This window comes from Carlito syrichta, unplaced genomic scaffold (assembly GCF_000164805.1).
Source record: "Carlito syrichta isolate Samal-C Ts95f unplaced genomic scaffold, Tarsius_syrichta-2.0.1 Scaffold311489, whole genome shotgun sequence".
NCBI classification, from domain to species: domain Eukaryota; kingdom Metazoa; phylum Chordata; class Mammalia; order Primates; family Tarsiidae; genus Carlito; species Carlito syrichta.
Genome location: NW_007255585.1, coordinates 328,746 through 354,387, shown reverse-complemented (window position 1 = coordinate 354,387; position 25,642 = coordinate 328,746). Strand labels below are relative to the sequence as shown.

Below are 25,642 nucleotides of genomic sequence, written 5' to 3'. Positions count from 1 at the left end.
TCAGTCTTCCGAGTAGCCGGGAATTTACAGGCATGCGCCACCACACCCAGCTGATTTTTTGATTTATTGTAGAGATGAGGTCTCGCTGCCCAGGCGGGTCTCGAACCCGCGGGCTCAGGCAATTCACTCACCTCAGCCTCCCAAAGGCACGGGATTACAGGCTGAGCCACCGAGCCCGGCATAGGCTGATTATCTTTAATGGACGGGAAAGGATTAGCAATTTTTATCCCCCTTTGCATTTTGTCCTTAGGTAAGGAATTAATTTCCAATAAGAAAGTCTCTAAATTGGTTTCTGGCAAAAAGAGAGTTTTCAGTTCACTAATTTCTACTTTACACATTTTTGTGGTCTCTGGACCCAGTTTAAACTTGACTGAAGCCAAATCTCAATTCATGAAGGGAAAGGTAGGTTTGTGGGAGACAAATTACAATCTAGTCTGTGGCAGACAGGTAGCAGCAGACAAGTGAAGCAATACTAAAATCTTCCTGTTGACAACAGGTAGGTTGAGGGTTATCTGGCTGGAGATTTTTTTGTTTTCTGTTTTCATGGGTTGAAACTTGTTAGTAGTAGATCTAAAGGCTTTTGGACAGTCCTAGAACTCAGATTTTTGTCAGCTGATTAGGGTTGGGGTGAAGAGTCAATCAGCTGTCTTAGAATACTCTCAGAGCCTTCCGTTAAGCTATTCCCATGAGTGTGGAACTCAAGACCGAAATTTGTCTTTATATCTTGGAGTTAAACAGATGAGTATTAGGAAATTATTGAAGAGAGCTGACATCTTAGAAAATGTGGCTACACAACAACCCTAACCCCCTTGACATCAGGACTTGATAAGGTCCCTTCCAGCAGGACTGAATGACGGCTTCCATGAATCCAGACACAAGCATTGCCCAGTGATGCAGTCTGTAGAGATCAGTTGGTAGGTCTTCTTACCTCTGTAAATGAGATGTTTTCACACGCTTCATTAAGTCTTTGTAATAATCTAGCACAGTGCTATTTAGTATGAGTGTCTGACAGTGGGTAACTACTAGGGGAGTACTCAGAAGCCACATAGGCCTGTTACTGATATTTCAGATGAGAAGTATTCCACGTTCCATATGTTGTAGATCTCATGTTGATAGGAACAATGGGCTGAATGTTTGGCCTTTGTGATCTGGTTTCTTCACATACCTTGGTCATTTTTTCCCCAGAATTCTATCAATAAAGATGCTAACAATAATTAATTTTTCCCAGTTACTCAACAGTATTATTAGAGCTGCCCTATTTGTTAGACCCATATTATGAGAAAGGCTGTCAGGACTAAGCAGCTAATTCTTCTCCCTTTGGGGCCCTCATAAGAATTCAGTCTTAGGGACTTTTTTTGTACAGGTAAAAGCGTTCATATGAATATGTTTTAGATTATGCCTTTTCAAGATGAGTAGAAGTATGCCACCAACAAGGACTGACATGACTGTCCTCAAAATGACTGTGGATAAACTCATAAAAGATTTTAACCAGACATTTAATACAAAATCAAGATATGCGCTTTATAGATTGTAAAGAAAGTTTTTCAAGTCTCTAGATTCATCAGTGTCTTCACAGCCCCCATCATCCAGAGTCAGCAGGGGTGGTGAAATGTACCATTTAGGTGCACAGAAATATTGATTGTACACTGTAATAGCAAAAGATTGGAAACAAGCCTAACGTATACATTAGAAGCTGATTAGAGTGAGTTTTGAAATATATCACACAATGGAATGCTATGCAGCCATTAAAAGGATGAATCAGTACATACTGAATTCCAAGTTTTATTCAGTGGGAAAAGCCAGATGTGGAACAGTATACATGTATAAAATGTTACTGTGTGTGTTCCTGTGTGTGCACACACAAGTGCATTTAAAACTCAAAAGACAGCAGAGTGTTATGGATCGATAGATTATTTCTGGAGAGATACACAAGAAGTTGACAAATATTTGCCTTCAGGAAGGGAAGTTGGTAGCTAGGGGTAAGCTTAGGAGGGAGAAATATGTTTCATTCTAAATACATTTTTAATTTTGTATCACAAATATTTACTACCTGGTCAGAAATTTTTAAAATACTCCATGGGAGCAACCTTCTGGAAGCTTTCTATCAGATGCCTTTGACAAGTATGATGTGTTTGACAGGAAGATCACCTTGAGCACTGCCAAAATGTCCAAGGAAACCAGCATAGAGGCACTTACCAGGTTGTCTGCAGTGGGAGGGAAGGAAGGGTCGGATGTAATACTTTGTGCAGAAAGGCTGGAGAGCTGTGGCCACAGGAAGGGGAGAAGGAGAGGAGAAAGCTAATGCAGAGTTACTGAACTGGGAGGATTGGAATATAAATGATACCTTTAATTAAGAGTAGAAAATGGGAATAAAGCAGATGTGTGGGGTGGGGGCAGGAGAAGTGAAAAGATGACTTCAGGTCAAGACATTGTGAATTTGAAGTGATGGTAAAATATTCTAATGATGCCAAACAGGCAATTTAGAGGAAGGTTTTAAACACTATTAAGAGGGCTTCAAGTACCTTTTGGGTATCATTTTCATATTTCTTTTTAAGTTTCCAGCATATTCAAATAACTTTCCCATTCGTTAAGTATGATTATGGTATAATGGAAAATTTAGGCTTTAGGAATATTTTAGATTTGTGGTGACCAATACAAAACAAGATAATTATTTTGTTTTGAAATTTCCCATTACATATGTGTCCTGTACAAAGCCATTTACGGTTACAGAGCAAAAGAGCTTGTGCCAAGGGAATGAAGCTAATGCATTGTTCCAGTCTCTGGTACAGTCTGAAAATATTAAATGCATGGTAAAACTTTTAATGTGTCCATTAACCAATACCACTAATTTACAGTTGAAGTGTATGTGACAGCCTACATAAATAATTTCTGAAATCACTGTGGTCTTTGTTATTACAATTAAGACTAAAAAAAATCTTCAATTTCACATGTGTAATATAGTACTTTCAATACAATGCCATATATAATTATATATCTTATAAATATTTTTTCTATGAAGGTGTCTATTTGCAGGGACCTAAGTTAGTAAACAAAATCTTTGTTATTATTTACCAACACCTTTGTGTCCCCTTTCTTGCTCACCGCTAAAGAACGCACAAGCTAAGATGCAACAGTGCAGCAGCCCTGACTATTGTTTTTGTTTGTTTGTTGTTTGTTTGTTTTGAGAAAGTCGGATTTATTGAGAGGACAGAGAAGCTCCCACAGTGGGAGGGGACTCAAAGGGGTTGCCTGACTGTTTTTTTTGTTTGTTTGTTTGTTTTGTTTTTTTAAATCAATATTTTTTATTATGATGTTGTGGGGTACAGTTAAGGGTTAGGTATACAAATACGTTTCATTCAGGCACCCTGTTGATAAGAGATGTTTCCCCATCCCCAGACAGATATTTGCTACTGTTAATCCCATCTCCCTCCCCCCCATAGTTTCCCATTACTGTCAGTCATTTTCCTGTAGTATTACATTGGATGTTCAAGGTCCATTATATGAGTGAGAACACATGATACTCGGATCTTTGTTTCTGTGAGAGGTCACTCAGTATTATAGACTCGAGTTCCATCCAGGTTGCTGTGAAATTCATGATTTTGTTCTTTTTTATGGCTGCGTAGTATTCCATCGTGTATATGTACCACATTTTTTTAATCCAATCCTCTTTTGATGGGCAGCATGGTTGTTTCCAGGTTCTTGCTATTGTGAACAATCCTGTGATAAACATATGTGTGCAGGTATCTTTTTTATAGAGTGATTAAGCGGAGAAAAAATGAGCAACATGTGCTGTCTTTTCTTCCAGCCTATTCTTCCAGGATGATGGCAGGAAATTCTTTGCCATTTCTTTGTTCTCTAGGAGATGGCTAGGAAGGCAGGCTGAATGAAGTTTCAAATCCTACCTGTGCTTTGTGACCTTGGACAAGTTACAAACCTCTCTGAGTCTTTGTATCCTCCAAGGAAAAGTGGGATTGTTACTTTTTGAATTGCATGGATGAAGTGAGATCATATGCCTGGCTTGTTATAATTATTCCATAAATGATAACTCTTTGTATTTTGAATTAGTGAAATTTTACTTCCAAACTTGGATGCTGGAGCCATCCAAACCCTCCCTCATTGTTCCTCCTCACAACTAGTTAGCCACCAAGTTTCATTAATTCCACACCCGAAGATGCTAAATCCTTCTCATCTCTATCATCTGCTCAGATCTTCACGGACTGCTCCTATGCAGCCTCATCACACTCTTATTCATGTCCTGTCATGCCTTTCCTGCAGCTTATGAAGAGTCTCTTACCATGTCTCTCGACCACCAAGCTGACCTTTTACACCACCACCCTGCTTGAATTATCTTTCTAAAATGAGAATCTGGTTTGTGTCTCTTCCCTGACTAAAGCCCTTTAGTAGCAGTGGTCTGTCGCTTTTAGAATCAAATGTACCCCTTAGTGTAGTTAAAAGGTTTTTCATAATTACCCCTCTGACTTTATTTTCCATTTTCAACCCGTGCTTGTCATATCACAGTATTTACATTACCCAGCCCCTCCTTTGATCTCTCGTCTTCAGTGTGTTCATGTGTCACTTCGTTTGCCATATCCACTGCCTTCTCTTTCCCCTTTCTTCTGGCTTCCTCCCCACAGACCTACACATGAAATCTTCATTTCTTGTTTGAGTATCATCCTCCCCATAAAGCATTCCCTGATCCTTTAGTTTTCATTAGAGGACTGAGAGCATAGATAAGGTTCAGATCATGAAGGATTCTGTAAGCAGTGCCAAGTGGTTTGGAAGATGACAGGAATCTACTATATTGAAATTAGGCTTACTTATCTATGTTCCTTATTGTTCTGTGAGCTCCTTGAGTGAAAGAACTGGGTGTTTCATTTCTGTCCTAAAGGCTGCGATATAGCTTGGCAGAAAATAAGCACACATTATATTTTCTGATGAGTGAATAGTTGAATTCAAATGGAGAATGTAAGCTTTAAACTTCCACAGTAAATAAACTTTAGCAAGTCTTTCATGACCTTACACCTTATCTAAGTCATCATCTTTGCCTGGTACTTAAAGCACTAACATACTCTGTTCTAGAATTATTTTGACTTTTAGAATAAACTTGTGAAACAGACATGGAGTGATTGGAGTCAGAAAATAATCATATGTTAATATGTAAGTGGAGAAAAGTGTTATCAAGATAAGAATACCATGTGGTGATGGAGGATAAAAGGGGAGACTTTCTTAGATAAAGTTTTCAGGGAAAACCAGAAAACGATTTTCCAACATTTGAGTGTTAAATTCAAGGGGAGTTTGCAAATTTGCAAACACTAAGCACACTGCATCGAATTATGTGGCTGATGTGTGTGACTTACCTGTCACTTTTGAATTCTTTTCTTTACCTTTGATAGTCATGAAACATTCTTTCTATCTATCTATCTATCTATCTATCTATCTATCTATCTATCTATCTATCTATCTATCTATCTATCAATCATGTGTGTAATAATAAACCAGGCCAGGCTCGGTGGCTCAGCCTGTAATCCCAGCACTTTGGGAGGCTAAGGCAAGTGGATTGCCTGAACCTGTGGGTTCAAGACCAGCGTGGGGAACTTGGCGAGACCTTGTCTCTACAATAAATCAAAAATTAGCCAGGTGTGGTAGCACGCGCCTATAGTTGTGGCTACTTGGAAGGCTGAGGCGGAAGGATTGCTGGAGTCCAGCAGGTTGACGCTGGGGTGGCCGTTAGCATGCCACTGCACTCCAGCCTAGGCGACAAAGTGAGACTCCAACTCAAATAGTAATAATAATAATAACAATAATAATAATAAGCCAGTGTTTCTTTGAAGACTAATAAAGTTGGGCCACAGCTAGTTTGAAAAGTTTCTTAGAATTCAATCAAATTATAGATATTAATGTCTAGTCAATCCCCATTATATAAGTTTCCTGTTGCTGATATAACAAATTATCACAATTGTAGTGGCTTAAAACAATACAGATTTATTCAGCTGCAGTTGTGGAGGTCAGAAGTTTAAAATCAATGTGTTGAACAAAAATAAAATAAAATAACCCCATTAAAAAGTGGGCAAAGAACATGAACAGACATTTTTCAAAAGGAAAACATATGTGTGCATACACACACACACACACACACACACACACACACACACACACACACACACACGAGTATATCACAAAATAGGATACTGCAACAAGTAACACTTAAAGCCTTTCTTGGTAGATTGCTCAAGGTCAAGGCCTTTGCCATATTCTTTTCCCAGGGAGGACAGGGGAGTGCAACCTGCAGAGGGACTGTCTTTACCCTCCAGGATTTCACTATATCCTATTTTTGACTATTGGTGAACCAGAGGCTTCTGGAAAGTACATTTAGAACCATGATTCTGATACATAACCCTAAAGACATGATAGTCCCAGAAAGACATTAAGTAGACGGCTTTCTTTTTCGGTCTTTGTGTAGATTCTAAAACTGTATGTAATAATTGTATAATGTTGAATTCAGTGCTGATTTTAAGAATGTTCAGAATCTGTCACTATACATATATTAATTTTTTTAAGTGTAATATTTTATTTTTTTCAAGAAAATTTTGATTTCATAATACTTCGGATTTCTTAATTTAAATAAAGAAAAATTTTGCTTTTTAAAATTAAGATCTTGTGGAAATACTGTGTATATAGTGAGAATATTGGTACTGAGAGCACTAAAATCTGATTCTTTTTTATGGAAACAGGTATTATGATTTATATTTAACTTATATTTTATACTTTAAGGCAATAAAGAAACTCAACATTATATTATAGAATAAAGTTGAATGAAAATGGAAGATGACATTGTTATGAAGCTATGATCCTTAGTCAAGAAGTAGGTTTTGTGGTTATAAGTGTGTCAAACTGACCTAATCTTAGGCAGAGTCATTGAAGCATGAGAATTATGAAAGTAAGATTTGATGGCTCTCTTCAGTTCAGTCCGTCCCACTCCCTCTCAATCAGTGACCAGAAGTCGTAATTCATGAGCTTCTGTGGGCACTTGAGCACGGGAGCCACAGTACTCATCTGATTTGAGCTTGCTGTGGTGGGGAGAAGGTAGGAAGTCAGAGACAGTGCTGGATGTGATCTGTCAGCTGAATGCAGGGCCAAGAGCTGAATAGTGTCTACAAGTATATAAGGAGACTAAGACACCCAAGTCCCTTGCCTTCTTAGTCCCTTGAAGAGATTTACATGGGGTTCCTAAATGTTGGGGTATGTTCTTTTAAATGAAAATTTTTGAATATATGCTAACTCCAGATAACTATATAATGACCCCACATCCCCATTGCCCAGGTCCTAGCGTGATCTAGATTTTTTTGTTTTTTTGCCTTTGCGTCACCTATTTTCTTTTTTTTCCTATTTTATCCAAAGTGTTTTAAAGCAAACATTTCATATCACTGCCCTTCATCCCTCCCTCTATAGTAGGCATTCCTGAAATATGGTTGCCGGATTTCAACTCCTTCTTTTCCATCTTTCTTCTTAGATGCTGCTTGGGTATGCAGGAGCTGTGAAAAGGAAAGGTTTACTGAAGTGGCCATAGTTACACAGTTCAGTATTATACAGTGAAGACAAAATCTTTTTTGTTCTTGCAATAACAATACTGTTGCTCTTTTTCCTCATATAGGGAATCTATTAGCAAATTGTGAACAACTCACTTAAGTCTGCATTTGTTCTTTGTCTTCAATATGTTGGCATAAAATTAACTCATACTTAATTTACAAGGATAAATGAAAGAACAATGAAATACTACCTTTTTTCCGTAAGTCAGTACTGTCAAGTATTCCTAAAGAGAAAGACGTATTGTTGGCAAAGATGTCCTGCTGTCATCCAGAGGTCTTTTCCCTCTCTTTGGTTTATTGATTTCTAAGAATGATTTTGTTATACATTTACAAAAATTTTCCATACTTGTATTTTTTTTGTAGAATCTTCTCACAAGTGAACTTTATTTCATATCTATGCTACAGAATTCTCAATAAATTATCTATGTCAATGTATAGGTAGTTATTTAATTTGCAGTTTGATTTCTTTAAAATAAATGTTACATCCCAAAGATACATAGCTCCTCCTGAGATAAATAAGCAGCATTGGGGCAGACTTTTCATGTTCGTGACAAATGCCTCCCTCTTTATTTTGAACTCCTTTGGGGATATTTTGAAGTTTGATATCTTTTAGTTTACATTACAGGAATGCCTCGTAACATCAGTATATTGTTATTCAGCCAAAATAACTGATCAATTAGAAGCACAATCAATCAGCCAAAACCAAAAGTGTAAAGTGACTTTCAAAGATTTTCTCTGACTCTCAGTAGACAGTGTATATGTGTGTTTGTGTACAAATCAAAACAAGGTTCTAAGCAGACATCTGAAAAGATTTTAGGTCATTCTGAAAGGGAATAAAGAAGACCTTAATTCAATTGTCAAGCAATATAATTTAGGATCCTATTTATAAGGTGCAATGCCTACACAGCAAAATTTTTTTTAATAAACTTCAGCTGTTGATTAATGATGTATGTGTGCATGTGTGAAATACCTGTCAATCTTAGTCTTATCATTATTCCATTACATCTTTATAAATTGCTTTTCATTATTTTAGAGATTGTGAAATTTTTGTTCTGGAATTCCATGGGATTACTACATTTCTTCTTGAGCACTTAATGCAGATCTCATAGTGTTCACATCAATGAAATGAACATTTTTTTTTTTTTGAGTTGGAGTCTCACTCTGTCACCCAGACTGGAGTGCAGTGGCCGCTCCCGGCCACCGCAGCCTCGACCTGCTGGGCTCCGGTGATCCTTTCGCCTCAGCCTTCCAAGTAGCCGGAATTACAGGTGCGCGCTACCATGCCCGGCTGATTTTTTGATTTATTGTAGAGATGAGGTCTCGCTGCCCAGGCAGGTCTCGAACCCGCGGGCTCAGGCAATCCACTCACCTCAACCTCCCAAAGGCGCGGGATTACAGGCTGAGCCACCGAGCCCGGCTTGAAATGAACATTTTTGGTACTGCACCAATATGATAAAGTTTCTTCTTGATCTATAGTGCTGTTATTCTGTTGATTTAAATTATTCTATCTGTTGAAAATACCATGATACCTTCTTTGATCATGCCGCCAGAAATGCACTTGTTATGACATTGTCCCTTACTTAGTCTTTCATGAAAAAACAAGCACCCTCAGGAGAAAATACACATTAAACCTTTATTCTCTATTAACACCTCATACAAATTGCTTTTTGGTAGCAAACTGTTATCTTAGAAAACAGGTGAGGCTTGAGTCACCTGGATAATAAAATGGAGAAGTGTTGACCCCCGAAAGCAAAGGAGTAGGAAGAGTCTATGTAGGATTTGCAGCTCACATGCCTCCAGGGACCACTGGGTTATATCTGTGTATGAAGTAGCCAAATGAAGAAAATAGGCACAAGCTGCATGTCATTGTACCTGTCTAATATGGTGGGTTTCAGTATTTATTTATTTTTCTTCACAGCACAGCATTTTAGGACACAAGTAGAATGGCCAAACAAAAACATCAGAGATCATAATTTTGTGACCTCTGTTATATTACAGGGGGTACTGTAGATGAAGGCCACACAGGTTCATCCCACAGAAAGGAATCCTATTGAGGGAAGATGAGAACACTGGGAATTTGGAAGAAGAAGGGTGCCAAAAAGAGAGATAGGGAGCAATAAAAAGAGCATCCTGTTCACATGATTTATACTAGAACCCTGCCTTTACAAAAAGGAAAGTTAGACACTTCCACTACCCTTCGTGGTTGATAAACAGGGGTATGCATTGGAATCACCCAATTACATCTCAGAATTATTCATACCTTTCCACAAATCAAGATTTTGATTCAGCAAGTCTTGTGTGGAGCTTGGTTGGGTATTGTTTTGAAAAAACTTGGCTTGGTTGAGGTGCACTTGTGCAGTTGCAGACTTGTACATGTATAGGTCTCCAGTTTACTCTTTGAGATATGGGAATATTTCTGCCCTCAAAATAGTCAGTAAAGATGCATGACTACAGTTTGGCACATTTAAGTTGTCAGAGTGAATTATTTCACTCCATAAAAGAAGAATTTAAAAAAAGCAACATACATAATTAAAGAAGTGGATATAGATTTCATGAGAAAAGATAGAAGAGGTCTATTAAGACGGAGCAGGTGGAAACTATAGATATAGCAAAGCTAGTGTTAAAAGGGCACATGATTACACCTGATTAGCTTATAACAAAAGTCAAATTATATCATCTAAGTTATAATAAATACAGACAATAAAATTATTTCAGCATAATTAAACTTTCCGCTTGTCCTGCTATCCAATTAAGGCTTCATACTGCATATCTATTTTTATTTCAATAAGGGCAGCTCAGGATTAATCACTAAGATATAACAATGAGTCCTGTACTAGGGCAGATATGATTAATTTGTTGTAAAGAACTTTAGTTTAAATAAGAGTTTCCTAACTGGAAAAAGTTATTGGACATTTAAATGACTAGAAAAAGTTTTAGAATTTTCTTCATTGCAGAATGAAAAATCTGAGTTAGAGTGGCTATCTATCTTGAACAGTTTATATGTGGTACCTACTAGTGATGGCATGCTGAATTCTTTCCGTGATGTATAGAGACTCTGATGATCTTAATTTTAGTAAGCCTTTTGCCATTTTATACTACTGCTTTTTTGGCTAAGGTTAGATGCCATGCTTAAGAGGAGTTCATTTGTTCCTAACTTGTTGGTTGATATTTTCCTAACATTTTCTAAAGAGTAGGTCAGTAGACCATTATCATGACTCCTGTTTTGGTGGCTTGCTATCAGTGACTGTTTTTTTTAGCAAAATGTGTCAGTTTCCGACTTACACTCAATTGACTTTCATCTTGAACTACACTTAGACAAGAAATATCTCCATTACAGAAGAAATTTGTAAATGTTGATGTTATTTCTTTTACTGCTAAGAATTGTGATGCTGGCATTTGCTGAGCATTCTCTGTGGGACAGGGACTATGCTAAATGCTTTACCTGGTTATATCTCATTGCTCCATACCTGATTCTGCAGAGCTGTGAGTTATTACTCTATTCCCCTTTAGCAAAGGAGAGACAGGCTCAGAGAGACAGGAAATGTGTCCACAGCCAGACAGGGATGCTGCTGGGATTCAGGATGGGTCAGTACCCTGCTTTTATATTAGTGATTTCCAATTGAGAATTTAGAGACTAACAGTTCCCTCTGATTCACTTTTCTTCAGACACTTCTCTCATTTTTTTAAAGTTCTAACATTATTATAGGGAACAATAAAATATCTTTATACACTGGGTCTCACACTTACCTGCACCTGGAGCTTTTTAAAAAAAAAAAAATTCTGTTGCTTCGGTCTCACCCTCAGATGTTCCGAGTTTATTGGTGTGGCATGTGGCCTGGATAGCACCTCCCTCCCACCAGATGATTCTAATGTGTAGGAGAGTTTGAAAACTCCTGCTTTGGAACAATGCAAATTTTTATCTTCTAAATTCTCATCTTTCTGTTAGTAAAAAATTAAGTAATGTTTTTATAACAAAAGTACTACATATTTGCTTTAGAAACTGAGGACGAACAAAAAATTGTGATTAGAATGACCTGTCATCCTTTCACTGAAATGTAACAGTTCAGTATTTGGCTATGTTTTTTTTTTTTTTTTGCCCTGCATACACTTATATATTTAAAGACTTGACTACAATGTTATTCTTCTATAGATTTTATATTTAATGCCAGATAGTTTTATGTCTTTTTCATGTATTTAGATGCTTTATCAGCCTGAGAAATTCTTGATTCTTATACACACATAATAGTGTTTTCGGATCAATCCTTAGAGTCCAGTGACTTCCAAAGCAGAGTAGTGCCGCTATTAATGTAGAGTTTATGTATTAGCTGGAATAGCACTTAGGGAAATGATTTAGCTGTCTTACCTTTGGACTCCATCTTGTACAGCCCTTTTTCAGACAGGTAAATCCTTGGTTTGTTTATTTTCTTCCTTATAGACTCTTAAGGTAAAGCTCACATGGTGTTTATTTTGGGGCTCTAGCATGCAATACATACTCTGTAAATGCTTCAATGGATGAGCAGATGTGTTCCAGGATCTGAGGTGGGAATGGTGGTTATAATTTTTAAAAATTACTGAAGTAAGTTCAGATGGGCCTGAAAAAAAATATTTGGGTATGTAGAGGCTGTAGGAAGACAGGATTTGAGTGATCTTGAGGTAAGGACAGTGACTAGGGGACACTTTAGTACAGATAATCTTTGGCTACTTCACAAAAAGTAAAATGTTCTCTAGTTTCAGAAATGCCCTGGACTTGGCCATCTCAGACCTGGTCTTCCCTGGGGAATGGCCCTTCCTCCCCCAGTACGGGGAAGGGATTGTGTTCTTAGGTCTCCCACAGCCTACTCACTTGTCATAATAAAGAGGCTGAATTGGATATACTCTTGTAGTAAGAATGAAATAATTTTCGGAGTTTACTTGTCTCAAAATATTTTTCTAATAAGGATTCTAATGAGAAGCCACTGTAGTATAATGGAGTTGAAGTTGGGTTATAATCAGAGCCTGTCAGTCAACAACTATGTCAGATTCTTTCTTTCTACTGTCTAGAATGAGCAAGAATTTAAATAAAAGGTGAGAGGGAACTCAGAGCATTGAAGGCCTGCCAAGGGATTACCCCAGGAGGGAAAGGGCCATTTTGGGAATGTTAAAGGTTTGCTGGCAAGCCAGGCTTGTCAAGTTACCCCAGACAACTCTGAGGAATTTTTGGCACTGTGGCCATAAGCCAGACATTTTGTGACATATGATTTATGAAGGATTTCTTTCTTCTACAGACTTCTTATAATGTCACTTTATAATCAGTAGATTTCTTAACCACACTTAACTCACAAGGCCTGTAAATCAAAATAACTTTCTAATTCTTTCTGCCTCTGAAAAACTTAACTTTCTATTAAATTATGTTATGATCTTTGCTTGCTTATTGCTGTTCATTTTAAAACAATTTTTTATTAAAAGAGGAAGTTTCAAATGTATACATTTTACTGTATTAGCATATAAGCATGAATGATTAAGTTATATTGCTGAAGTCATTTAGAATTGAGGCATTTATGTAGTTCCAAAAAGTACAAAAAAATTTAGAAGCTGTTCTCTATCCCCCCCGCTTTTTTTTTTTGAGTCAGAGTCTCGATCTGTCACCCGGGCTGGAGTACAGTGGTAAGCTCACAGCCACCACAGCCTTGACCTGCTGGGCTCAGGCATCCTTCTGCCTCAGCCTTCCAAGTAGCTGGAACTACAGGCACGCGCCACCATACCCAGCTAATTTTTTTGATTTATTGTAGGGACAAAGTCTCACCATGTTGCTCAGGCTGGTCTCGAACTCCTGAGCTCAAGCAATACCCTTACCTTTGCCTCCTAAGATGCTAGGATTACAGGCTTGAGCCACCGCACCCGGCTGTTCTCTATCTTTTCTTCTCCCCGTTTTATTAAATTCAAGTTGACTTTACAAGACTTTTAATGTAAAAGCATTGAAGATAGTTAAAATTATTAGTCATCATGCTTTATTTATTTAGAATTCAGCAAAAACAAAATTATAGAATGAAATAGCAAGCCTGGTTTATTTGTCTGAATAGTACTTGCTTTGTCTCACATAAATGGGAGAGAATTCTTATAGTTACATGATACAGTATAGCAAAAAAATAAATAAGTGCTAGAGGTGATATTCATTCGGATAATATCAGTGAGTGCAGTGAGACTTGAAGATCTTTGGAATGCTGTGCCAGTTGTCGGAGCCAGGATCATATTATGATTTAATGGTACCTCTCTCCTGCATCTTATGAGCTGTCCTAGAAAAACATTTTGAAGCAATAAAGCATCCATTTGGTTCCTAAGTAATGAGGAAGGCATTGCTCTTTGCATTAACTATTTATTCAGGAAGAGAAGTTACCAGCTGCTAATAAGCTTTATGCAAAGAGGGTAATAGAAAACAGAAGAAACTGTAAAAGTGAGGTTCTCTTCAATTTCATATGCAATTAGCAAATACCCAGAGTTGATCAATTGGTGCTCCCGTGTCATGTGACTTTTGGCCAGCTGTATTTAAGTGTGAGTGACTGTCAGATATATTAAAAGCTTCTGACTTCAGGGAGGACGATGTAGCCCAGACCCATGACAAATAAAGAGGCAATGATTCGTGAGTAGCTAAGACTGGGCTGATCTCTCTATTGCTTTGAATAATGGACTCATTTTCTAAGATGAATAGTAGTGATTTAGGCTTACTAGTTTTTCTTCTTTTGGGAAGGGCTTCTTTTTATTTTTTCTTTTTAGATGAGTATTGCTTTTTCATTACTGATGAAATCTGTTCTGTAATGCAGTGTAACATTTAGATTTATCACTTGATCAAAAGGCTTTTAACCTGGGAAAATTTACTATTTGCTATATAAATAAATATGTAATTTATTATTTGGAAATAATTTCTACATAAGATTATAACATTTTGCTTTTGTCCTGCTGGTAAATAAATGGTCTCTTCTTTGCAATAAATGCTTAACATTTAGTCACTTAAAGATTACAACCAGAATATTGTGTTCACAAGTAAATTGGGACTTGTTTCAAGTCATTTCAGAATATTAACTTTGAAACACTTTTGGTGCTATAACACATGAAGTTTTCATTCCACTTGCTTTAAGGTTCTTCATATAATTAATTTGCCTTTTTTAATGACATGGAAAAAGATGAAAGTCATAATTATTTTCTTCCCTAAAGCCAACTAAGGAATTTTTATGCTAATTCTTCCTCTTTACTCTCACTAAAAAAATAGAATTCTACACAATGGAGGAAAAATTATTCATAAATCATTAAAACAGGCAGTAGAAATGATATATAAACTCAGTGTTATTTAGCTATTAACAGAATATTCTTGATACCCTAGTAAATCACCTCTGAAATCATTTAATGCTGCATTCCTCTGATTTTAATTTTAAAACTATTTTTCATATTGAAAACTATGTAATAGTTTTAAGCTTACTGTGATTTATTTTGAAGTTTATTTAAAATCAATTTTCAAGATCTATTCCATGAAATAAGAATGCATTGTTTATTTGGGTTCACAGTCTTGGAAAAGGGTAAACAAGCCTAAGTAAGTAGCAGAAGGATAAGAGATAAAAAAAACTCCTTCAACTTTCTCTTTTCTTGACCACATCATATCGTATACAGAGAGCAAAAGTGTAAATATGAAAGAGATTCTTACTTTCTTCAACAAGAAAACGAAGACTTGGATTAGAAATGGAATGACCTCCTAAGATGTTAGGTTTTTCAACAATCTTTGTCTTTGAGTATCAACAATCATTAGATTGAATTATCCCTTTCAGATAATCACTCCATTCAGAAGGCTAATGCTGTGTGCTGAGAACAGAAAGGAGATGGAGGATTGGATCAGCTCACTGAAGTCAGTACAGACCAGAGAACCTTATGAGGTCAAGTAGCATCTTTTCTGTCATCTCATGTTCTTAGGGAATACATCTTAACCAAAGAACTACAGCTATATTGGGCAAAAATGAGGATATGCAGACTCACTCCACAACTTTCTTAAGCCAGATTTTGAAATTTTTAACTTAAAGCAAAGTGCTTTGGTTTTAAAAATGATGGAATTGAAAATTTGATAAGAACTATATACATTCCCAACAGTTCAACATCTGTAATCTTACTCACTTGTTTGGCAAATCTGTCCTCATATCTCATTTCTAGGTGGCCCAGTTTAATGTGGAACATTTCTCAGGGATGCATAACTGGTACGCCTGCTCCCATGCCCGACCCACCTTCTGTAACGTATGCCGAGAGAGTCTGTCTGGAGTCACCTCCCACGGCCTGTCCTGTGAAGGTACTGTAGCATTCAACATGTGTTCTCTCTCAACAGTGTCTGTACTGTAGACACGCTACCACTGTGGGTTTTTTGTAGTTTCAAGTTGAGGTCTGCACACCTAGGACTAACTAGGGAAATATTTTGCTCAGGATAAGGTAACGTAAAATTATTTAAAAGAAACATAAATCAAAATACAGTATTTCACTCTTAAGAAATTAGGAACTGCTGTCTAAAAAAAAGCATCTTTGGCCCGTATATATCATTCTAGTAATCTTTTTCTGATTATGGAGAACAAAACTTTTTATGAGAACAGTATACACTCTTTGGTAGAATTTCCTTTTGTTACTTATATTGCATTGTTTTAAGCATTATTTCCTCTTCTTTCATTTATGTGTAATCTAAATGGATGTCATCCTTTTTAATTTCTTTAGAATTTTCTAAAAATAAGGTCTATGCTGTTGTTTCCATTATAGGGTTTGTGTATATTTTTTATGTTGAGTACTTACTGACCAGCAAAAGCAAATAAAATAATTACCAAGAGGAAACTCATAACTTTTTTAGACTTATTTAATTTCATACCTCAGTGATTGCATCATTGTATACTACTTTTTGAACTATATATAGTACTAATTACCAGATTTATTCTCTAATACAAAAATTTCTTAAGTAATTTTGAATAGAGCTATATGTTAAGTACTAAAGTAGTAAGATTCACAACATTAATTGATTTTAAATTATAAAATCTGTGCAATATCATTGTTTCAACTATTTAATGTGATACAGCATAGTGGCTAAGAACACAGCTCCACAGCTAAGCCCTCTTCCACTTTCGCCATACAGACCATAGCCAGGAGGAGTATTTCCACTCATTTGGACTTTCCTTTCCTCATCAGTAAGATGGCGATAATAGTCATTTATACCTCATAGAGTCACTATAAAAATTAAGTGAGAAATGATAGACAGTAAAATGACTTTTCTAGTCAAATAAATTTTGCAGAGATTTGTAACTGTGCTGTGTAAGAAATATATCAAGTAAATAATTTCAGGTTGCATCATAGGCCTGATGCATTAAAATTCTTGAAAGTGGAACTTTAAAGAAGGCGTTCACTTTTTTTTTTTTAACTTAAAGAATGATTGCAGAAGAGGTCTAGTTGGCCGTTATGACTTTAGTAATCTAAAAAGGTTCACAGAGAGATGAATAATACCTACCAGATCTGGATTATTATGTGGTGTTGTTCTGAAGATCTTTTACTATTTTCTTGTAGTCTCTCATCCCAAAAATGCTAAAAATGACACCAGATCTGAGATACTTTGTAATACCCTTCTGACTTGAGAGTTACACATTATTAAATAGATTTATTTAGGAATTGAGTCAATAGTGGAATGACTGAATTTTTTTTAAACATTTTAAAAAGAAAAATGAAAATTACATTAGTTGGTGAGAATTTAAAAACTTAAAAGCCTTTCAATAAATTTTTCATATTCTTCTGTAAGTAACGTATTTTTCATGACTTTTTTAAAAAGTCTCAATTGTCAAATTAAATTTTTTTAGAAAATTATATACTGGTATTAATTCTCTTTGCTGGTTAAATTCATTAATATGCCTATTAGTATTTTCAGAACTGTGGCAGAACATTTAAAAAATCCCAAGGGATATTAATGTGAAGTTAATGGTGAAAATGCAAAGTGTAAATGTGTTAAGAAAAACAGCATTAGACAATAGCCTCAACAACATCTGGAACTCAAATGTTTTGTCTCTTCTGAAGGTAGTTTTGGATTTATCTGTGCTTTGTATGACATAGAGGGATATAGTATATCCTCTGCAAGTAATTGTGAATGATTGCCAAAGTCAAGCATAAATTCAGGAGAAACTCAGGCTGGTAGGAACCAAGGACTGTAAATTTGATCTTGACATCTAAGATTGAATTCTCAGCCCTTGTAGTTCATAGATAATTTTATAAAGAAAGGAATTTTTAAAAAGTGTTTTTACTAATTAAGTACTTTAAAGTATTACAATACACTGAAACTCTTTAGTCTAGCCAATGATTTAACCAAAAATATAAAATCAAAGAGACAATGAAAATCTCAAAGGAGTGAATAAATAAATATCCCAAGGTTTTTATAAATATAAAAGAGTTGACTTTTTATATTTTATGAGAATATGGTTTTTCTCAATATTTTTGATATAATCAGAGTTATCCTTAAACTTTGAAAAAGCTTCTAAAGCCTGAATAAGATGCTTGTTTGATAAAACTAAAAACATTGGCTATAAGAGGCTTTAAACATTATAAGAGAGAAACAAATATAATAAAAATGCGTTCAACAGTGATAATGAGTAACTTTATATCCCTAGCATCTAGCTTCAGTGTGTGAAGCCCTTACTAAATGTACTTAACCTTTCTCCCCTCATTTTTCACAATAAAATGAAGTGGTACTGATTTCTAGGTTTGTGTGGAATAATAACTGAAATTATTATTTTAAAACCTTGTATATATGAAATATTATATGAGTGAAAAATAGCAGACAGAAAATCGGTTCCAAAAATAATCCCTTAGGTCAATTGAGTATGTTAATTATGATTTAAGAACATACTTGTCCTTCACAGTTATTTAAACAGCAATTTAATTAAAAAAAACTATTTTAAGAAAAAAAACAGCATTAACTATGTCAACATGGAAACTTAAGAATTTTTATCTTAACTGTTTAACCTTACAATAATTCAGTATAGTAAAGACTGAATATAGGAATAAAAATAATTGTGTCACATGTCGATTTTTTTTTTTTTAAGTTCTTTGGTTTTAAATAATAACTTTACAGGTCAGGGCAAAGTACTTTATTTCAGAATAACTTGTCTGGAGAAACCCAATTGCCACCTAGCAAAATGAGTGTGCCCATTGATCATTTCCATTTCTTAGTGACCATAATTAAAGTCTGATTTGTTTCACTAACATTATTGTTACATTAAGTAATTTTGAAGCACTTTATTATTACAAAAGTGTGATTTTTATTTCTAACGAACTGTTTGATTTTTAATGCAGAATTTTCCAAAAGCTGTGAAATTATATCCGGTTATCCTCTTTTATGTCCTTCATTTCTCCTTAGAAACCAGATTTTCACTGCTAATATCAAGTGTTTATTTGTACTTATAAAGTACTATGGGCAGTCTGTTGCTGGTCGTTTTAGGATCCCACTTTTGAAAAATATCCTAATAGATGAAAATGCCTGGAAGTGATAACTAGCTACAATTTAAAATAGTCACTTGTATGAGAGCAAAAGGGAGCAGTTCATGATAAAAAATTTCTTCAAACCAAGCTTACTTCCTCCAGTGCTGTGTCTTCATACGTAAACAAAAAAACCAGTTGAAATATTGCTTTCTATATGAAGTCTGTGCTTGAGTCACACATTGATAACAAAAAGAGTATGATTGCCAGGAGATAATTTTTCAAAGTACATGAAAGAAGGGGTAAGTGAAACATTTTCAGTGACTAATAGTTCTCAAGAATAAACAAGTTCAGTTTACATGACCTTTTATATGTTGACTAATCATGATACCTGAAGCATTTCTAACATTTTGATGTAGATGTTTTAGTTATTTTATTTTTATTTCTTTAAATTTTGGAGTTGTGGGGTAAAAGTGAGGATTTACTACATAAGAAAGTTGCATGTAGGTGAAGTTTGGGCTTCTAGCTGACCCTCTCGCCCCTTGATAGCGGACCAAGTACTCAGTGTGTTGCCACATATCTCCCTCCCCCCTCCCTTCCCCCACAGCAGTGTCCAGTGTCTGCCCATCCCACCCTTACTCTCGTGTGACCAGTTGATCACTTATGAGTGAGCCCACTTATGAGTGAGAACATGCAGTATTCAGTTCTTTGTTTCTGTTCACTTAGTCTGATGATCTCCAGCTGTATCCATGTTACTGCGAAGGCCATGATTTTGTTGTTCTTTATGATTTCATAATATTCCATTGTGTATATGTACCACATTTTCTTTACCCATTTACTTTTGTTGGGCATCTGGGTTGGTTCCAGGTTTTTGCTATTGTGAATAGTGCTGCAATAAGCTTGTATGTACAGGAGACATCTTAGTTATTTTACCTGAACCTTTTTGTTTTCATGTTACATCAGATTAGCACAGTTTAAAGAGAATGGTGTGTAATGCAAAATTTGTTAATGATTAACTTAGAATTTTTAAAAAAATCATCAGGTACAGTGGCTCATGCCTATAATCCTAGAACTTTGGGAAGTCTAGACAAGAGACTTGCTTGAGCCAGGAGTTTGAGACCAGCTCAGCAGCATAGTGAGATTCTCATCTCTACCAAAAAAAAAAGTTAAACTTATTTTTTTATGAAATACCTTCTGTGTAAAAAATAAAAAATAAAAAAATAAAAATCATGTGTAAAGGAATCACCTTACCTTTAAATTTAGCAACATTTACCCCATCGTGTTTCTGCTGAGATGATTTCTACTTTTAACTATTTATCTGAAAAGTCAGGAACTTATACAACATTGGTATTAACTAATGCTTGAACAATTTACATCTTTAAAGGGATAAATGTAGTAAATAATAAGTTCGGATTTTCATAAACATGGTTAATTTTCCAAATAACCTGTGGCTAACTCATTTTTCCTTATATGTGCTGCTTTTTTTCCTAGTTATTTCCTCTTATTTCTCTTTCATAAGCTTCTTTATGATATTATGACTGGGGAGAATCAGTGAAGCCTGTACTAGGAACATTACCTCATCATTCGTTCTGTCTACATTTATCATTTGGTCCTCCCAATATAATACTTTCACAGATAGTGCCATGTTTGTGACCCTCATTAATCTATTTCCCATGATGCCTGAATATTTATTTTCTTGATGTACTTGTACTTTAAAACTCTGAATTATCTCTTAATGACATTTTGAAACTTGTTATTATCAATACTTTATATGTACAGAAAAATATAAATATCAGAAGTGTACAGCTTGGTGTATTGCCATAAATTAAACACAATCGCATGTAATCAGCTCCCAGATTAAGAAATAGGATGTTACCAGCAGCCCTGATACCAAATTTTGTTTGCTGCTTTTGCTGTGTGTGTGTATGTGTGTGTGTGTGTGTGTATATGTTGTCTCACTTCTCAAACACTAATTCTTTTGTATTTATTCATTTATGTTCTTCTAAGTAGCAGTCTATCTACAGCTTGATAAAAATGCTTCATAAATACATAGCCATATTTGTTTCTTAGAGTATCATCACTGCTGTTAGAGAGTAATTTAAACTTTGTAAAATATTTGTTTTCATTCTACCTCTTCCCTTCCTTTAAAAATTTTATATTATGATTTCCTTTAATCATTGGTCCAAATGTACTTACTCACTTAATAATGATTGCTTTTCCTTTAGTGTGTAAATTCAAGGCTCACAAAAGATGTGCGGTGAGGGCAACAAATAACTGCAAATGGACCACCCTGGCATCCATTGGGAAGGACATCATTGAAGATGAAGATGGCGTAAGATGCTGCCTCTCTCTCATCTTTTCCCAGTACCTCCTCTTCTATTTTCTGCTCTTGTGTGACCTAACGACAGCTAAGTTGGAGTGTTTATCATTAGGATTACATAGAAGAGTTTAACTAATTATGAGTTTTTATTTTTAATTCGATCCTTCATCACTTTATTTAACTCTTAGATTTTGAGGGAAATCTGTTGCGAATAGGACTTAGGAGTGGCTGTTGTGCTAAGCTGGTGTGGGAGACCTTTGTCTAAGAAACTCAGAAATGTTCTTCAAGGCTGAGCTCAGAGGTTCACTCTTCAGAGTGAACGCCCTTGCTTGCATTTTGTATACAAATCTCTGCTAGCACTTAGTGATCACTTTATCACAATCCCTTTGCATGCTTTTTTCCTCAGCTGATTCTACCTGAATCCTGAAGGGCAGGGCTTTCATCTTACTTACTTTTGTATCCCTTTAGGACTCAGGCATAATAGATACTCAGCACATGTGGGGCCAATAAGTGAATGCTATGCATTAAGCATATTATTGATTCCCTAAAGTGAAAAGTCCTTCAGTATCTCCACTGGGGTAAGCATGGTGGCCGCCACCCTCTTTACCTTGGCTGCCCTTTCTTTTTGCCCACAGGTCGCGATGCCTCACCAATGGCTCGAGGGCAACCTGCCCGTGAGTGCCAAGTGTGCTGTCTGTGACAAAACATGTGGTAGTGTTCTCCGTCTGCAGGATTGGAAATGCCTTTGGTGTAAGACAATGGTGAGGATTTTGGAATCAATTCACCCTTTTTAATTAGCTTCTTTCACTAACTTTGTCCTCTATGTGGTTTAGGGGCAAAGCAAAGAATCAATGCAGAGCAGATATTGGTAGCATATACACTCCAGTGTGGTGGTCTCCTTTTCTTAAACTATATTCCTTCCAGCCTGGTCATTTTACTCTTGCTCAAATACTTCCTATGTCTCAGACTCTCTTTCTCGCAGTTTTGTTGTTTTCCATTTTGCTTCATCCACACAGACCTGGTTTACCACCCGAAAGCCCTTCTCCATGTGCCACCAAATCTTGGTTGATACGCAAAATGTAATTTTGCTACCACCCCGCATGTCTTCTCAGACAGAACACTGGGTTCGATAGGCCATGCACTGATGTAATTTAAATTATATAAATTGATATTAGATAAATAAGTGAATATTTAAATACTTCTCTGCAAGTGCGAGCAAGAGGTGACAAGCACATACAACGTAATGTGCAGGCACCAGCAAGGAATGGTCTCGTTTATGCTGTACATCGTGGGGACGGTGCCTCTGGACTGCATGAGGACAAAGTAGGAAGGATGCACACAGACAGTGATGTGGGGCTGAAGGATCACAGGACAAAGAGGCCATGGCTGTGTGTGCTCACCCTAGTGCTGGGCTATATTGTCTTATGAGGACAGTGATTGCCTTGCATCGGGGCTGACTTATTTGTTTTGAGTCTTGTTGTCTTTTAAAGTTGCTGGCCTAAGTTTGGAAGTCAGTCTCAAATTTTAAAATGTGGAAAAACCATTGCTTGTAGTAAGTATGGTGTAGATCAGCAAACATAAGTGATATATGATGTATTGATTTCCTGATCCATGAGATCATCTTCATAGACCGCAAAAGAAAGTGAGTCCTACAGCTTTGTAATTAGAACTAATGAATCAGCTGTGTTTCTTCTCTTTTTCCTCATTCTTTTGACATTCTTCATCTTTTGCCTCTTTTATGAGCCTTAGGTGTGTTGTTTTTCATTTCTCTTATCCCATTTAATAAAATGTAAAGACTATAATAGGTATCTCTCTTTGGAATCTTAGTGCAACCCTAACCCCTAAAACCTTACACCATTTTTTATCTTAAAGGAGTACTACTCATAAACAAAAATTTTAAGTCTTCATCTCACCTAAGATTTCTTCTTTGGGAGACAACCACTGATAATATTTCCTGTTATTTTTATTTATTTACCGAAGTCTATTTCTCTACTTATAGAGTTTCAACTGTATAGCTTTTCAGGAAAAAAAAAAAAATCATGTGTGGGATGAATTATTTTAGAAAAGTTTTATGTAAGTTGTCTTTACCTGCAATATTATATATATCTCTACTTTTATTTAGTCATTAGTTTTCAACTCTACTAACTTTAACAATAGGCTTTTTCTCCCTCTATCAGCATATGAGTTTATTTTTAATTATTTATCTATGACACAGAATCTCAGAATAACTCTGGCATTAGGATATACATTTATAAAATAAGATTCTTGTTGACACCAACAATAGACTTTAATTAGGTTTTTTACTTGTTCCTTCTACTCACCCCCAACTTTAAACAACTTCATAAATATAATAACAGTGGTATTAACAGATGGTACAAGGGATCATTCTGGAATGTTTTTTCTTTCTTTTTTTCCTGGCAAACTCAAATCTTGCTCTAGTTGTGACATCATTCCAGCCCTATCCTTTTGTAAGTTAGATATGCCAATTTCTGAGTCACCGTCACCCTTTTAGCACCTCTTTTACTTATTCTTGTACTTCCTATACGTGATCATTTATCTGTCTACATGTTATTTTGCCTTTAAAATATGAATTTCTAACACCAGGATATCTAGCACCTAAAGCATAGTCATCCAACACAAAAAACAAAAAAGCTCTGATTCAACTCATACTTTTTTCAGCTGTCGTCCAATCTCTGGACATAGTGTTTTACCTTTTCTGTAAAAATAGTGAAGATAGAATGTTATCTTCTGCTTTTTTCATTTAGCATCGTTATAGATATCTTTACGTTTTGCTCAATGAGTCTCATACATTTTTAAATCCCTTTTAAAGCTGTCTGTACATGCTGGTTTGTCTAAAATGCATTTGGATTGTTAGTTATTATAAATCATAATAGGAAACAGTTTAAAAACAAGTTATCATGCCAGGTGTGGCAACTCATGGTGGTAATCCTAGTACTTTGGGAGGCTGAGACAAGAGGATTGCTTGAACCCAGGAGTTCGAGACCAGCCTGGCCAACACAGTAATACCTCATGTCTACAAAAAATTAGCGGGGCACGGTGGTACGTGCCTGTAGACGCAGCTACTTGGGAGGCTGAGACAGAAGGATCACCTGAGCCCAGGAGGTCGAGGCTGTGGTGAGCTGTGATTGTATTACTGCACTCCATCCAGTCTGTGCAAGAAAAAATAAATAACAGCAACAATAACAAAAAAGTCATCACCAGAATAAGAACCATTATTAAATTTCAGTTATTCTTCCAAAAGGCTTGATAAATGCAGGTTTAATTATTATGTCAGTTTTCTTTTTAAAAAGACTAATGTATTAAGTCTGCATTAAATATCTGCTTTTCCTGGTTAAAACATTGAAAGCCTCTCTAGATAAAAGTACACAGTATCTTAGATTGTCTGGGTCCTACTTAATAAGTTAGCTCTGCTTTTGTTCTCAGTAGCATCTTGAGTGACCTTGAACCTTTGGTTTCTATGGAAAGTTAGCACATTTACTGAGTGCTCTTGAGGCGCATCACTTTCCTTTCCTTATAGAGAGCCGCAGTCTAGCTGAAAACATAGCTTGGACGAACTTGTGACTGCAGTGATAGGAAAATGTCATAAAAGAAATGTGACTAGAGAGTCACAGAATTACTGCAGAAAGAGCAGGCATATTTTATTTATTTGCCTTAAATTCTATAAGAATTTTTATAAGATGGATGTCATTAGTTTATTTTATGGATGATAATGTTAATATATTGGTTAGCTTCCCTCCTTTCTCTGTCCTTCCCTTTCTTCTCCCTTTTCCTCTCTTCCTTCCTCTTCTCTTTCTTTTCCTCCCTTCCTCTGCACTCCCTTACTCCTTGCCTTCACCAGTTGTTCATTAATGATATATTCTTTCCTGAGGCAATCACAAAAATAGGCTGCACAAACCAGAATCAAATTGTCATCCCTAGAATGCTTAGTCTGTTCCTTAGAAGTATAAATATTGATGTGGTATATGAATTATGGAATATTTTATGATGCAGTTTATCTTTGATTATCAGTTCCTGTAATTTATAATATAGCAAAGCATTAATTTGTCTTTATGATTCTTGAGTGTTTATTTGTTTGTTATTAGGTACACACCGCCTGCAAAGATTTATACCATCCAATATGTCCACTTGGCCAATGTAAAGTATCTATTATACCTCCAATTGCACTAAACAGCACCGATTCCGATGGTATGTAGCAGTAGTGTAAGTATGTATATTTCTGGTATATTTAACATTGATATGTGCCTTTATTTCCCTAGAGCAAATACAATTG

At 35.9% G+C, this 25,642-nt stretch overlaps 1 protein-coding gene across 5 annotated transcripts in view; it reads left to right on the top strand.

Moving 5' to 3' along the window:
- The window catches only part of DGKH (diacylglycerol kinase eta), a 103,065-nt gene that overhangs the window by 15,113 nt on the left and 62,310 nt on the right, over window positions 1–25,642 (top strand). For 4 of the 5 annotated variants that reach the window (XR_002482579.1, XM_008068716.2, XM_008068714.2 and 1 more), the window contains 5 exons: window positions 15,380–15,484; window positions 15,756–15,888; window positions 21,257–21,363; window positions 21,987–22,112; window positions 25,455–25,557. Coding sequence is in view for 4 of the 5 variants with exons in the window: in XM_008068716.2 (XP_008066907.1) it covers window positions 15,404–15,484; window positions 15,756–15,888; window positions 21,257–21,363; window positions 21,987–22,112; window positions 25,455–25,557 (550 nt within the window). In the remaining variant the exon portion in view is untranslated. The remainder of the gene's footprint in view (window positions 1–15,379; window positions 15,485–15,755; window positions 15,889–21,256; window positions 21,364–21,986; window positions 22,113–25,454; window positions 25,558–25,642) is intronic. The other variant, XM_008068717.1, reaches the window with a different exon arrangement.